Source organism: Rhinolophus ferrumequinum, chromosome 5 (genome assembly GCF_004115265.2).
Source record: "Rhinolophus ferrumequinum isolate MPI-CBG mRhiFer1 chromosome 5, mRhiFer1_v1.p, whole genome shotgun sequence".
NCBI classification, from domain to species: domain Eukaryota; kingdom Metazoa; phylum Chordata; class Mammalia; order Chiroptera; family Rhinolophidae; genus Rhinolophus; species Rhinolophus ferrumequinum.
The window spans coordinates 223,090-239,924 of NC_046288.1; the positions used below are offsets into that span (position 1 = coordinate 223,090).

The 16,835-nt window shown below is 34.7% G+C and overlaps 1 protein-coding gene across 9 annotated transcripts in view; it reads right to left on the minus strand.

The window, feature by feature from the left end:
* Window positions 1-16,835, minus strand: part of MKX (mohawk homeobox) — a 61,255-nt gene that overhangs the window by 33,460 nt on the left and 10,960 nt on the right. For all 9 annotated transcript variants that reach the window (XM_033105278.1, XM_033105284.1, XM_033105281.1 and 6 more), the window contains 2 exons: window positions 14,969-15,122; window positions 14,201-14,536 (listed from right to left, as the gene is read on the minus strand). In XM_033105278.1, coding sequence (XP_032961169.1) covers window positions 14,201-14,536; window positions 14,969-15,122 — 490 coding nt within the window. The remainder of the gene's footprint in view (window positions 1-14,200; window positions 14,537-14,968; window positions 15,123-16,835) is intronic.

Sequence of the window (16,835 nt, forward strand, 5' to 3'; positions counted from 1 at the left end):
TCCCATTAAAATTACAGAATGAAAATTTAAAAGCAAATAAATAGCTAGCAATGCGCGAAAGCAATAAAGGGTACCATCACCAAATCAGAAAAGTTGAGAAATTCGTGAAAGATGAAATGCATGTGGCACCAAGTTGGTGGGAAATCCAAACAGAACCATAACTCAAAATAGGTGGACAGCAAGACCATGGCACAGTGTGACTGCTTCTCCCAACAGGGCACATAAGATATGCCAACTCAGTAGTTCACAGACGACAAGTGGGCCATGAAGGGAATCATAAAGGTTACAGTTAAAGGACAGACATCAGAAGAGCTAGGTCACGCCTTTGGTTCCGAGTTTATAGAATGCCTCTGGGTCAGCTGACCCCACGACACAGCTGTTACAAATATTCTTTCAGCAAGTTAGGGACCTGTCTAAGGAGGGATCCTAGCAAAGGCAGTGAGGCCATTAAGAGGTGCAGAGTAGATTCAGGTAACTTCTGATCTATACAGATGTCATGGCTGCTATGAAAAAATGGAGCAATAAGAAAACAAAGATGTTTTTGGAAAATAAAAACAAGATACCAAAACTACAATGGAAGGGGCAAAGTTGAGGACTAAATTAGTAATCTGGAAAGATAAAGTTAAGGAAAGTATTTATAATATAGAGGGGAAAAAATGGAAAATGTGAGAGGAAAAGTAGAGAACCAAGAAATCCCAGGCCAAGATTATTTCACAGGTGAATTCTTTCAAACCTTCATGATATCAGGAAGAGCTAATCCATACTTCATTTAAACTTGCCTGGAGTAGAAAAAAAATGAAATAGTTTCCAATTCATTCTTCAAGACTAATGTCAAGATTGTGGAAGGAGAACATTCGAAAAAAAGAAAATAATAGACAAATCTCACTTGAGAACTTTGATAAAAAATTACTAAAATAAAATGTTAATAAATTGAATCCAGAAATATATTAAATGAATAATATATCATGATAGAATAGAATTTCCCCCAAAAATTCAAGGACAGTTGAACACTAGGAAATTTTCTCTATATAAATAGATTAAAAGAGGACAATTCGATGATGGTCTTAAAAATTGTGGAAAAAGCATTTGATAAGTGCAATGGACTTTTTAGTTACGTGGGTGTTTGTGGGTAGGGGGAATCTCTTGTTAAACAATCGAGGAATGGAAGGCGAATCCCTTAGCTTGATAAAGTGATTATACCAGAAACCTTCTGCAAACATTATACTTAATAGTTAAATATAAGAAAAATTCCCTTTAATGCCTGCCATCATTTCTATTACTCAACATTGTTTTGGAAAACCTGCATTGTAAGAACTGGAGGGAGAGAAGAAGTGAAAGAGAGGGGAGGAGAATAAATACATAAGACTGTTACTATTTGGAGGTTATATGCTTGCTTACACTTTGACAATTCAACTAGATATAAGAAAAATAAACAAAACCTAACAGATTTCCTATGTATCAGTGATAACTATTATACAATGTAACAGACAAGAAGCCATCCACAATAGAAACAATAAGCATAACAAAATAAAATACCTAGTAATTAACTTAATGAGAGATATGTAAACCCAATGTAAAGAAAACTATAAAAATTCATTGTGTCATGAAAGATGATCAGAATAAATGGAGAAATATACTATGTTCCTGAGTGGGAAGACTTGATATAATAAGGACAAAAAGTATTCCCCAAATTAATATATACATTCAACGCAATCCCAAATTAATTTCCATGGGAATTTTTAAAATAGAACTTGTCAAACTTACTCCAAAGTTCAACTGGAAAATTAAATTCAAGAGCCTAGATGAGAATATTTTTTAAAGACTGAAAGTTGACATACCCTGCCATATGCCAAAATGTACCATAAAGCTACAGTCATGAAAACAGTGTGCTATTGATATAGGAATATTTTTTAAGTTTGATAGAATACATTAGCGTCTAGGAGTAGACACACATATAAAGGAAGTTAGTGTGTAATAAAGGCAGCATTTCAAGTCAGTAAGGAAAGGTGGAAGTACTCAGTAAATTGTGTTGGGATAACTGGCTATCAATTTGGAGGAAAAATAGAAGTCAGATCATTACCTCACACAATTTACACCAAATTTTTTAGGTCGATTATGAGTATATAAATGTACAACTGAAATAATAAAAGTAGTTTAAAAAAATGTAGACGCAAGCTTTTAACAGCTTGGGAAAGGTCTCCCTAAAAATGACACAAGACATAAAGAATCTATTGAAGATTGAACCAGGTGCCCTCTCCCTTCTAGGTCTCCTAACCCAGGAACTTCATCTGCCACCAAGGGGGCTTAACTGTTGCCATGCTCCCCAATGCTCCTTTGAAATGCTCTTTGTCTTGCTGCCCAGAGCCCTAGTTCTGTTTCTAATAGAGATAATACGGTATGCATTTAACTATGACTTTCTGTAAACTGTGGGCTTCCTTCTCTCTTTACGCATTTCACAGAATCTCAGATTATTCAGAGGTGATAAGGTCTTTATGGATTACCTTGTCACAAACCCTCATTCTACAGCTAAGGGAACCGAGCCATTGGTTAATAAAGGGACTTGCCTTAGAACACATACCCAATTGCTAGCAATTCTGGCTGAATCTAGAGCTCCTGATTTCTAAGAGCTTCCTGCTATTTCCACATTATAACTTCCTGTGGCCTAATCTACATATGGGCACTTTCAGGTGAGACGAGGAGGCTGACTGAAGAGAAAATTTGGGCCCAGCAAGGCCATTTTCCAAACCACAGATGAAGCAGCAAAAATTTAATTAAATGTAATTAAATTACAGTCAAAACATAGATTATATTTGTATTCCTTCAACTAAGCCTCTACCCAGACCTTTATACTATCTTTTTAATTAAAGCACGTTAGAGACAGGCTGAAGTCAAACAGAACATAGATCATTTGCCTTTATGTTTCTTCTTTGAGCTTCCTAATAACATTTCACTGAGTGTGTGTGTTAGGGGGTGGGGATTAATATGTCATGAAATCATAAAGTTGAGCTTTTTTATATTTTCCTAATGAAAGGAAAGTTATTGTAACTATAAACTAAATTTTATTGCTTCAATCATAGTAACCATGAAATAGCCCTCAAACACCTTTCAAGATAGTTGAGAATTACTATTCCAGATGATTTATGTTTATACTTTTTAAAGTCCATTTTAAGAAAAAAAAATAAAAATAATTTTTTGAAAGAAAAAAAGTACACAGGTTAGATAAACTGGAAACCCCGTGGGTTATGAGTAAATCTGAAGTGGTGCCATATTTCTGCAAAGGTCTAAAGTAAAGGAACCCAGGAGACACAATAAAAGTTAAAACAAGACCAGTGCACTACTGACAGGTTGTGAAAAAACTCTTTGATCCAGCTGCAAAGATTTAGCAGCTCAGAAGAGAATTAAAGGAGAAACAATACAGCGATAAGAAATGCAACCAAGACAACAATAAAAGGAAATGCGAAACACTAATAGCGCTCAACCTCAGCTGCAAACAAGTGAAGGCTGTGTGGATTTTCAAGCAGCCCCATTACCGAAACCATCTAGCTTTGTGTTGGGCAAAGACATCACAGCAAAGGCACTTGGCACCGAGCAACTCCTGGCCATGGATTTTGCGTTTAGAAATGTAAGACCCAGTAACATTTAAGGAATTCTCGCTCTTGCCAGATAGCCATCCTCTTGCCCTGAAGCCATGTGACAAATGATCCTGAATACCACTTGGCCTTTTCTGCATCTGTTGTCTAAATTAGTGTAGAAACTGGAAGGAGAGACTGAATTTTGGCCCTTAGCAAAAGGGTACATTTTAGTGTCGTAATGACAGTCTTGGCAGAACAGGGCATTCTTACTTGAAATGTCTCTGCCATACTGAGAGCTTTGTCCACCGTAACCTGAATCTGGCTCCATCGAAGGGACTATCAGTTCTAAATTTTAAATGTACAGGCAGTGATGTAAAAACTTAAAGAGCAAACTGTTTCTTGGAAATCACACTTGATGAACAGTTGTCTCTGACCACCTTTCAGCGCTTTTAAAAGGCTCCATTTGCATTTTTTTTTCATTTTCATTTTAAATTGCCAAAGTATTCCTCTCAAAATTACTACTTAAAAAAATTTATTCTCTTTATTTAAAGCCTGATCAAAGGCAAAATTTCTTTTGTGCACTATATACTGGGGGTGCCCCAAAAAATGTATACAAGTGGACACTTTGGTCAACGTTGCTCAAGCAGTAGTTCGCCGTCATCAGAAGTGTCTAGACGCTGACGGTAACCACTCTGAGCACCTCTGGTAATTGCAGAAGTCAAACAGGACTTGTGTTCATCTTTTGTTATTGGCATATATTGAGTATTACAATTTTAATAGTTTTGTCCTTTCTTAAAATGTGTATACAGTTTTTGGCACCCTCTGTGCAATATATATTATACGTGTGTATATGCATAATGGTACCAAAAAGGGAACACATTCTTTCTGTCAAAGATATCCACCTTAGTCACTGTATCAAAAATGCTCCACAGCACTGCAGCCAGTGGGCAACAGGCAGTTTTTAATCCTCTCTGCAGTCCAGTGATTGCAGAAGACCCAACATGCAGTTGAGAGCATCCTGGCCATAGTGCCATTGTTCAGGTGCTCCAGAAATCTGTGAAACAGTAAAGTCTAAACCTCAATTTAGTTTTTTCGTGGTACATTTACTGAAGTGCCTCACCTGAGGAAATGCTCAAGATGAATTCGACAGGGAAACACATCATTGTATCTTGCACCAGAATGTCCTACTGCGCATGACAAATAGTTGAGGACTAGCTCCTCTGACTGGGAAAACTCAAAATTGTTCGAAGCAGATGAGTGATGCTGTTTAAAGCTGTGTCTTATCTATCGTCCCAACACCACTTTCTAATTGGGTTGTCATCATAACTCATTTTTTCTGTCCACTTTCAGGTAATGGCTCAATGTCTCCAGTGTGCACAAGGTAGAGGGAAGATACCACAAAGTAGTTATTTTCAAAAGCTACTTTGTTTACTCAATTATGTTCAATTTCTATTACTTATTACTATTACGCAACCACACACACACACACACACACACACACACACACACACACCATGAGTATTAACTGTTTGGGATTTTCTGCAAACCATTCCTACATCCCTAGGATACGGTAGGATACAAAGATGATCCCGAGGTACTGTAGGCCTATTACAACCTGTAATTTATCAATGTGTGTGAAGACCTTTCCACTGCAGCCGTTAAAACAGAAACTTTTAAAAAATGTACACACACCTAGCCTAAATTCTCAAAAGCTCAACACTAATGACTTAAGTATGTTTTAAGTAAAAGTCAAGTAAGTACCTAAAGTTGCCCAAAGCAATTATACTTACTGTACCGGAGATCAGTATTACATCTACAAGCAAATCAAGCAACTCATATCCAAAACTCCCAAAATTTCGATGCCTAGTAAAGAGCCTAAAACAACTTCCTAATCTTTAAATTAAGGGACTAAAGTAGAGGATCCCTTAAACTTTACTGCTGGATTTACAAAACTCTTGACTATTTCCCTCTTTAGTACAATGAAAATGAGAGAAATTGGATAACAAAGCTGTCAAAGAATAAAGGGAGAAAAGAATTGTTATGCAGCTGCTATTTAAACATGCCATTCTTCGCCTAAATTGAAAACCAAAAAAATTTCAAATTTTGTGAAAGAAATTGGACAAAGTGAACTAAATTATTATTTTTTTGCTTCCTCAAACCTCACAATTATAAATGATATAATTTCTAACAAAAAACAAGAACACAAACTTCCCAAATTGAACAGTACCAAAATTCTGGACTAGAAGTAAACACATATTTATCCTGAGTAAAAACTCTGTTACATCAACAAGACAAATTTTGACATAGAAAAATACCTGTTTAATTTTAGAAACAAAGTAGGGAGGCAGAAGGGAAAAACTAACTGTGATGAACCAAAAAAGAAAGAAAAGAAACCACTTCCATATTCATTAAATAGACTGTCTTGTTATTTTCACAGACAGTCAAACCTTTTTGACATCCTTTTCAGCACCAGACTGGAGAGGTGTCAACAGATGTTATTTAGCCTTGACAGTGTGTAAAGAGTTTACAAACCTAACTAAATTTAGAATTAGTAGGAGTTAGGCACTTATATTCTTCATACATAGGAGAAGGGGGGAAAAAGGCCCTTTTATGCCAGCTTTGAGTTTGGCTTGAATTTTTATGACTTATTTAGAAACCCTAGGGAATGAAAAGTCTCTGAATGGAAATACTGACACAGTTTTAAATATAGTGACATGAACAAGCACTTCTATGAGATTGCACCAGGATGTGACTGACCACTGTAGCAAATGTGAAATGCACAGAGTATCAGAAAATCAATTACAATTGATTGAATTGTAGAAAGTGATGCTGAAATATAGAAAATGCCCCTGCAGAATCAAAATTTCATGTTGATAAACTTGTTTTTTACAGGAAAATATGTAAAACGTATGGGTTCTTTATTCTCACATGAGAAGGAGAGAAAATGAAAATTTTCTGCATAAACTTTCTCCAATTCTATCATATGATTAAAAATAGTCATTCTTAAAAAGTCAAAGCTGCCGTGTCAACCGGAAAGTGAATGCAGCAGAAGAGTTTAAATTAATGGGTCTAAATCTATGCTTTGTTTCTTATGTCTCACCTACAAGGCAACGTGCTAGATAAAGATAGACAACAAGTATCATTACTTAAGCGAAATCAAAGTTATTAAAGCTCCATTTATTTTTGTCTGTCTGCTATACTCTTTATTCTTTGCTGGATTTTCTTTAAACTAGCTGTTTCCATTTATCACCCTTGCATTTTTTTGAAAGTCACTCTTTTGCTTGAAAATCTGTTTCGTTTCACTTAATACTTTTTATTTTGAATCTCCTAAATGTCTCATAATTTTAAGCTTCATTTTGTTTAATTTTTTTCCTCTGGTTTTAACTTTTTTGTATTTGCCTTTTCTTTTTGACCCATTTAAAGTTATTTAGGACCATTTTCTTTCTTTTATCATGTCCACAGACACAGATCATCATATACATATGTACATTAAAATGTCTTTTATGACTTAAGAGGCAGACAGACTAAATCATTAAAACACTAACTCATTCATTTAAGAAACAGTTACGGAGCAAATCTGTGAAAAACTCTGTACTAAGTGCTAGGGGGACTATAAAAATGAATAAAACACATTGCAGTGCCTCAAAGAGCTTTTAATACACACAAGGCAGTGAGAATCAGCACAAAACAGGAGAGAATATAGCTTCATTTCAGAAAACAGTTTGTTTACATTCACACAAACATGAAATCAGTGTTATATCTTTCTTAGGTACCACATAGCGGAAATACAACATAAAAGAACAAAAAAACGTCAGGATCAAACACAACCCTAAAAAATGTGTAGATTTTCTAAACTGAGCTGCCATACACTTTTGATTTGTTTGTAAATGTTGAATAGGGATGTAAGTCTCAGCATCTACATTTAGGTTTTTCCGGCTCTCACATAACAAATAACAAAACAAAGAAAAGTGAATGAAAAGCTAACCCCTGAAGGAGCCAGCAAACTGCTCGCGCCAATATTTGTTCCCTTGTTTTGTTTTTGTTTGTCATTAATCTCTCAGTTTTTTTTAATATTAAATGTACCAGTTATAAATTTCATATAAATTTTGCAAGTGAATCCATAAAAAATATGTAATTTTCAAAAAATCAAGGTCATTTGAATTTCAGAAATAATATATGTGAACGTGTTTTCCCATTGTCATCACTGATAAATATTTAAGAATCTTCTGCGTTTAGAACAATGCTTCAATTTTTATAATTCTATAGTAACCCCATGCCTACCCAAAGGTCAGAATTTCTATAAGTCTCAGTTATAAGATGACTGCTTTGAAATAATTAGAAAAGATCACTTTTTAAAAGGCTCTCAGAAAGACATTCTTTATTCAAAGGAGTGAGGGGTAGGTTTAGGATTGTGGTTAATCCTAAAATTACTGATTTGAAGGGTGGGAGAGCATAAAAAAGCAACAGGAGGAGGAAGTTTAGAGAAGGGAGAGGATGTGGATGCACAGCCCACATGCTGTGTTTAATATTACATCCGTAAGTTTAGGAGAGCAGAAATCCTACATTTTAAAAATTGGTACTTAAATTTCTATCTGGAAATTTAACTTATGTGGAATACCTCATTCACAGATGGTGTTTGAAAAGTGAGGTATTTTTGTAGTAAAGATACAAGACAAGAAATTGGATAACCTTTCAAGTATCTCTTAAATGTCAGTAACTGGGCTGCTGATAGAGGGTTTTATGATTCTCTGCTGGAGTACATCAACAGTCCTTTGCATGCCAGGAAAAGAATGTCTGGAATAATCCAAAATGGCACAGCTTAATTCTTTCACAAAAAACCAGGAAGTGACAAGCACAAAACGAGAAACAAAAAAAGAAAAAAGTGTCCAAAGTAGACTTACTGGTCAACAAAACCCCAAAGAAAAACCCGGCATATACAGTTGACCCTTGAATAATGCAGAGGTTTGGGGTGCCAATGCCCATGCAATACAAAAATCCACATACAACTTTTGTCTCTCCCAAAACTTAACTCTTAATAGCTTACTGTTAACTGGAAGCCTTACCACTAACATACACAGTCAAGGAACACATATCTTGTATGTTAGATGTATTATATACTGTATTCTTACAATAAAGTAAGCTAGAGAAAAGAAAATGTTATGAAGAAAAACACAAGGAAGAGAAAATATACTTATAGGATTAATTGGAAAAAAACCCCGCATATCAGGGGAGCTGCGCAGCTCAAACCCGTGTTGTTCAAGGGTCTGCTGCACACAGAAACACACCCTATCCTTAACAGCTGGCTCTTGAGGAAGTCCCCTCTGGCTGCCATGCAGCTTTCTTTAAGCTATCCCCAAATACATAACCTAAAATTGATGAAACATAAATTAGGAGTGATTATTCTCTGTTCAAAAAGATCTACCAAGGCGTGTCTTTAAATCTTTCTTCCGCTTCATTCAACTATAGTTTCTTTGATGAGTCACCTAGCACGAAGCCCAGAGTTCCACTGAGCCTAAAAGACGGCCTGTGGACAGTGGCTCTAATAAACATTTTTGTATGTGGAATGAATGCATGAAGGAGCACCTCATATGTGAATGGAATGTATCCCAGAAAAGTACCTGTTAACTCACTTGTTTAGAACTGTGAGTGTATTTCTCCAAAGAAACTATGCCATCAATTAAGATTGAATCCAAGGCTAACTCAATGGTTTATTGAGCTCATGAGCATACCTGGGTTTTACTACCGGTGATACCAGCTTAAATATAAGAAAAGATGAACTAGTACCATTTGCGACAACATGGATGAATCTTGAGAGTATTATGCTGAGTGAAATAAGTCAGACAGAAAAAGTCAAGAACCATAGGATTTCACTGATACGTGGTATATAAAACTGAAAACAACAAAAGAACAAGACAAACAAATGAAGAAACAAAAATTCATAGACACAGACAACAGTTTAGTGGTTACCCGAGGGTAAGGGGGGAGGGGGGTGGTAGATGAAGGTAAAGGGGATCAAATATATGGTGCTGGAAAGAGAACTGATTCTGGGTGGTGAACACTCAATGTGATACATAGATGATGTAATACAGAATTGTGCACCTGAAATCTATGTAATTTTACTAACAATTGTCACCCCAATAAACTTTAATTAAAAAAAAATTTTAAAAAATTGAAAGCACATGAGTGTACAGAAAGAGAGGGAAAAAAGGCCATCTCTTCCTTTGTGAGTCATCATTAGCCAAGAAAAAAATGTTTGGAAATGGTGTTTAGCCTTTGTCATCCTCCCCAAATTTCTTTCTACTTCCTAGTTTCTCTTTCTTCAGTAACCGAAATACCTCATTCTCTCATTTTGCTCCAACTGTGGCAGCTGAGTCCAAATGGACTCAGTATCCCATGTACCAAATAGATGACTTCTTGTTTCTCTTCTTTTTTCATGGATATTCATGTCAGTCAAGTGGAGGGGAAGCTAATCTGATTAATTCACACTAACAGAGAAAAGAGTCCCATCTGCCTATATGTTTTTGCAACACCAGATTTGTATGATTAAGAGGTATTTTAGACAGTTTAACAAGATGAAGTTTAAATATTCAGTCTTGTGGGAGCAGGTTAAATTTATGAATTAAATTATATGACGGCAGAGCAATGGGGCTCAAAAGTTGATCATTTGTGAGCTGCAAAAAGAAAAGAACAGAATAGGGACCTGTCCTCAAGCTGAGCAATAGGAGAAGGGAAATCCACACATTTAATTTCAAGACTTGCCTGATTTCCCCCATCGGTGCACTTCTTAGAAACCTTTCCTCTCTCCTTCACTAAAGAAGGAAATGTAATAGGCTTGGGCAAATCAAATTCTATCCAAGTTAGGAAAGGCTGCAGTGAGGACTTACTCTGTAAGGTGGCACAGATGGCAGATGGCTCCTTCATGGATGCTACCATCTGGAGAGTATGAGCACTGATTCAACAGAGATGGAGGTGGATATGATGGCTAGAGTCCTTATCCTGATACCTTAGAGCAGGCCCATTTAGGATCTAGAGGCCTGTAGCTCAGTTTGTGATGGGAATTCACTCCATCAAAAATCTGAAAATTGTCATCTGTTACCTAACATGATGAAAATCGATTGTAACTTTAATTTAGATGACTTAATTCAATGGACGACACTGAATAAATTTTATTCTTTACTTAATTGTATTTGGAAACAATGACCTTAATAATTATGATCAATGCTAATGTTATAATTGATGCTGCCAGAAATGTTTTAAACCCATATTTAATGAGAGCCTACTACGCCCCTGAAAAAAGAACACTTTTTCCCCCCACACGATGCAGGAGACTGAGGATTACAGTGAAGTATTTAATATCTATATAAAATCAATGAAAACATGTTTGTATCTACTTTGATGGTATCTAGTAATAATCTTCGATTGGGATTATTATTTTATAATCTACCAGGTGTCTCCTTAACACAAACAAGTGAAAATGAAATTCAATGATACATTATCCTTCCACACACCAATTCTTTCATTTGGCTTTTTGATTCCATGTATTTAAAGAAATGCATCATGAGATAGCAGCTCTTTTACAGAAATGGATGAAAAAAATGGATTATTTTTTTAGCATAGATAGACCAATAAATTGTATTTAAAGGTGGTCAGTTCTTGAAAAAGAATTTAAAAGAAATCTTTGTACCATGATAGAACTGGGACGAGGAGTGGTGTTTAATAATAGTAGACTTAGAAGATATTTAGGTGAGGAAAGAAAGATATAACCAGAAGGAATTGAAGGAATCCAGAGTAAGTCTGTATGCCAGCGAAAACCATAGCAGTTGCTCAGAAAGTATTTATTGAAGTCCCCTGTTCTACTATTTATGCATGAGTGGTAACCCAGTTACAACTGCAGCAAATGTTGACACTCAGTTCCCATAGAAGATCGCCATTTATTGTTTTGATCTTAAATTTAGCAGACCAGTCTTACACCACCAGTCTTTCTTAATTCTCCATCCACAAAACCAAAAAATGTATCCTGTTCTTTTAAAGTTTATAAACATGCATGGAAAACCAGAAGTTTACGTGTCTAGGCTGCTTTCTCACTGCTTGCATAACTAAAAATTAGGGTTTTATTTAAAAATAGAACTTGGCAAATGAGGAGTCCATTGGAATGCATTAATAAAAATAAATGGCCAAGATATTTAACTTTGAAAAGCATCAACTATACAGGCATGTTATTCCAGCTTTGATTTTTTATTTTTTTTTTATTTTGTCACCTCTGAAAAGAGCATGCATTTTCAGAAGACTCATTACACTGGGTAAATTTCAGAGACATGACCTTACTTTTATTGAGCAACATACAAAAATTTATAAGAAACTAAAAAAAAATAGACCATCATTCCACTTCATCAAAATTAATTTTCATTGTTCCAAAAATGTTTCTTGTTTCTGTCTGTACATATTTGTATTATCATAATTGTATTCAGGATTACCACACTTTTAAATTATTTTTCACTTAACGTTACATTATTAATATTGCTTATGTTATTTCATAGTCAGTATCAATATAAAATTTTTGAGTTTTATGCTTTTAATCTGGTTTGTGGTTAGGATCACATTTACATTTTTAAAAACTAATATACTTCCCATATTTTTATATGTTTTAGAAAAATGTATAAAGCATGGGAATTAATTATTTTTTCATAGTTTGAAATAAATCCAATGAGTCTATCAAGTTGTGTTTTGGGAATTAGGTTTACTAAAAACCTTAATTTTTCCTGAATTAGTGGTGATTTAAAACTTTTATTATTATGAGTTTATAATTTAATTTGTGTGGATAATACCAACTTGTGTGGATAATACCAATTCATTTCATATATGCATTTACATACAGGTTGAATCACCACTAATTCAACAATTGTAAATAGTGTTTCATCATAATTTTAACAATATTTTTTGTTTAGTACCTATATAGTGACGACTATATCTCCTTTCGCATTTCTAACTTTAATTTGTGATAATTTTTGCTTATTTCTTTGACTGCTTTCAAAGAGTCAATTCTTTATTTATTTATCTATTTTTCAGCTTTCCATTTTACTCTTTTTTGTTTTTTTATTCTTTTTTCAATGTTGATTTATTTTCCTTTGTATATAAATTAACATTCATAAAGCTTTAAATTACCTCCAAGTTCTGCTCCGGTCACATTAGTTAAATGTTTGCATTAGTTTTAAAATTTTTTGTTATTAGCTAAATAGTCTATTATTGCATCTTTTACTTCTTCATAGATCCAATTATTATTTACAAGACTATTTTTATATTTTGAACTCTTTGGAGTTGTTTTCATTATTGGAAATTGGAGATGCAAACAGAAAAATGAGGTTGATTTAAGTCTTTAAAAATATAGTGAGATTTTTTTTTTTTCTGATTCCTCAGAGATAATATATCTTAAACACATTTGTAGACACTTAAGAATCAGATTTCTGGCTAAATAGTCTGCCGGGAATATTAAACAGACCAAATTTATACATTCCTTTATAAGGCTCTGTTGGTTACATATAAAGCTCCTTCATATGCTGAGGACTAAATGTAGTAACACTTGTGTCCTATTTAGCATAAGGCCTGGCATACCATAACTAATCAATAATTGATGGCAGTATTTGTAATAATAACAGTAATAGTATTAGTATGCATAATAACAGTAATAGTCTAATACTAGTTATATTAGTATTTGTAATAACAGTAATAGTCTAGTAGTAGTTAACGTTCCTCCTACCTCTTGTGCTCAGCTGCATTACTGATCAGAGAAAAATAATGAGCTTCATGTCCTTGGTCTGCATTTTCTTATCTGTAGCATAATGTGGCAGGACTAGATGCTTTCTGAAGTTATCTCCAGCTCTAACATTTCTAGATCTCATTTGTTGGCATTTTCAGGACCTGGACTCTATCTACATCAGAAGCAGTCCCTCATATCTTTTGTTTTGAAGCAACTTGCTCAAGCACTCTTTATGAACAAGGCCTCTGGGAACTGAAGTCGAGATAGAAAAGTTTACTGAACTCGCTACTCCATCTGAAAGTTTTATAACAGTAGGAGCCAATCCATTATTTCTGGAATGAAAGTAAAATTTTGAATGCTATTTATCAGCCCTACTTGTGCTTTCCAGGAATAAAAGTAAAATTTCCAAAGCAATTTAAGCCAGTCCTATACTGTTCCATCACAAAAGTCTTGGCACCCATGCTAATTTGTGTTCCTTTTCCACCATTAATGGCAATCAAAGAATTTAAGAGAAAAGATGGGATACAAAGTATTTGCATGGCTGGCAATGGAATCCAGAACATTCCCCCATTAAAATTTATTCATAAAGGCCAATATATATATCCTCTAAGAATGTTTATCATTCAGATTAAAAATTATTATTAAGAATGAAAATTCTTATCATTATTATTAAGAGTGAAAATTTCCCATGATCAATTAACAAGCATATCTGGTAATTAAAAAACAAAACAAAATCTTTAAAACTTAATTATGGGTGATATGTGAAAAGTCTGATGCAAAACAGTAAAAATTATGCCTTTATAGCTGTCAAAATAAACCTTTCTGCTGCAGTTTTAATGGTTTTAAACAAGGTATCACAAAAAAGCAGACTTACCTGTGCGATAGACAAAGTTGCCTTCGGTTTCTGATGACGAGGGAGACACTAATTCTTCCTCAAATTCATTAGAACTAAAAGAGCCAGAATGGTTTCTTTGCCTTGTCTTTCCCATCATGGCAGCATTTGTGGCCATGACATGTCTCAAAGAGTCGTTAAGGTAACGGTTCAACAAGCTGCTCTTGTATTTTGGGGGTGACACGTAGTCCTCATTGGCCCGTGACTCTGGCCTCACTCCAGCTTTTATGACTGAGCTCTCACTTTTAATCACAGGATGGTGAACTGGATTATTATAGCCCCCTTCATTCATGTGGTTTCTTGGAGGGTTTTCTCCATCTAAGGGGAAAAAATATCGCTAGGTAATATTTGCATATACTTTTCCCTAGCCACCCAACGGTTATATTTAATCATTAAAAATGCATGCAAAGAAAAAATATTTAAAGTGTATAAAATTATCTCAGATATTCAAGGTTAATTTTTAGGCATAGGAAAGGTGGAATCTATGTAAGCTCTCCCTGTGGTATTTTAATTTTAATGAATTTCACAGAAAATGTTATTCTGACACACAATAAATCTATAAACAAGAGGAAACAGCCATAATTCTGTTGGTCATTTATAGTATTGTAAAAGCAAAGTTACCTCATGCAATAAAAAAGAACCGTTATGGCACCATCATGTTTTGTGGGATTGACCTTAAAAATAGCAATTGAGGTGAACTTCTTATTACAGAGGCAAAGTCAAGAAAGCAGAATAAAAATATGAACAAACCTTCGGAACATGAATCATCACTGCTTACACTAAGCCGCTCAGCATTTCCTTGAACGTACTTGTTGTACAACTTTATTCTTAAAGCCCAGCTTAAATCTGGCTGTCGAACAGTATTCTTAAGCCGACGTCTTGCATTAGCAAACCAATTTGACACCTAAAAAAGTATTATTTTTCAATTAACAACATATTAAAAAAATCCCCATCATACAATTCCGATAAGGAACGTAAGCCTCTCTCAGTATCTCTGATCATTCAATATTCCCAGAATGTAACAGTATTGGACATTCATTCCATTCGTTCACTCATTCATTCAACAAACATGCTGAGCATTTACTACAGAGATTCAGCGCGTATTGTATTCTGGGAATAAAAAAAAAAAAATGAAAAGGCTTTGCCATCAAATTTTCAATCTAATAAGAGAGATAGGAGAGTATACAAATAACTGTAATATGGGAAAGAATGTGAAGAATGGTTTAAGAGGCATTAAAACAAAATCATTCAGGAGTCCAAAGGAAGGAGGTGTTATTTTTATATGCAACTAAAGACTCCATGAGAAATTTAAGGCTTTGAAGGAATATATCAGGTATAATGGCTAGAGAAATGTGTTCCCAATAAAGAGGATACTAGAAAAAATATAGGTCAAATTCCAGAGACGTGATGGGTAAGGAATTGGGGAGAGTCACCAAACCTGTATAACCATGAAAAGGGCAGTGTTATTTTGAGAAAGAAAGGGGATCTGGTTAAGGGTAAAATGATGTGTTTGTTTTGGGGAATGTTTAATTTGAGGCACCAGAAAAATATACAGGTGAGATGTGCAGCAAGAAAATAAAAATGGTACCTGACACTTAAGGGAGAGGAAGAGCAGATTTGGGTGGAATGCACAGAAGTGATAGCTGAAGTTGTGAGAGGAGACAGAATGATAAGTTGGTCAAGGACCAATCCCTGGAAACCTCCATCGATTAAGGAGGTAGAACTACAAAAGAGGAGCTGGCAAAACAATCAGAGACAAAGCAATAAGACAAGTCGAGGGAGGAAAAAAGCCAAATAACACGGAGCTTTAAGCTGAAAGTCACGTGCTTCCAAAGAAATGAACACTGCACATCAAAGTTACTTCCATTGTTTTTATAAGGTGCTGTTGGATTTCTAGAAGCTAAAGTGGTACTTGAAGTTTCTTTTAAAATATCAGGCTATCATCACAATATACCATATATACTAAAAACTTGAAGGCTGATATTTACCTTTAAAAGAATGAATTGTGGAAAGAGAATTACATCATTCTACCAATCTGTTCCAGAACATGACCCCACATTACCATAATGGTTTGTGTGGCAATGCTTGTACTGGAAGTTCGTTTTTTCCTTTTTTTAGATTTATACTATATACAATTTTTGCATATGCTCAAGCCCCAATTGTTGAATGGACCTGTGGTGATTACTACTTTTTAAAAAAACAAAGCTACAATATTTTTCTCTTTGTCCCCATGGATAAAAATGGTAGTTTTTTCCAGTTTACATATATATACAAAATATATAATGTTATATATATATATATATATATACACACACATATATATTTATTAATATATTCAATATTACCTATTACTTCCTCTGTGTCCTAGCAATGACAATTGTCCGCTTAAACTTACGTGCAATTTCACCATGGCATTTCAGAAGACTTAGTCTTCATCAACCCTTCTTCCCATCAAGCTGTGCTATTATGATGATGATTCAGTCCCACTTAAAGTTCTCAGTCTTTTCCAATCTCTACAGACAGACAACTTCTGGGACTATTCCTTCAACAAAGATATATCTCTTATATATAAAGCTCCTGTGCTTTAGCCATGATGGTTAGTGCTAGGAACAGATAG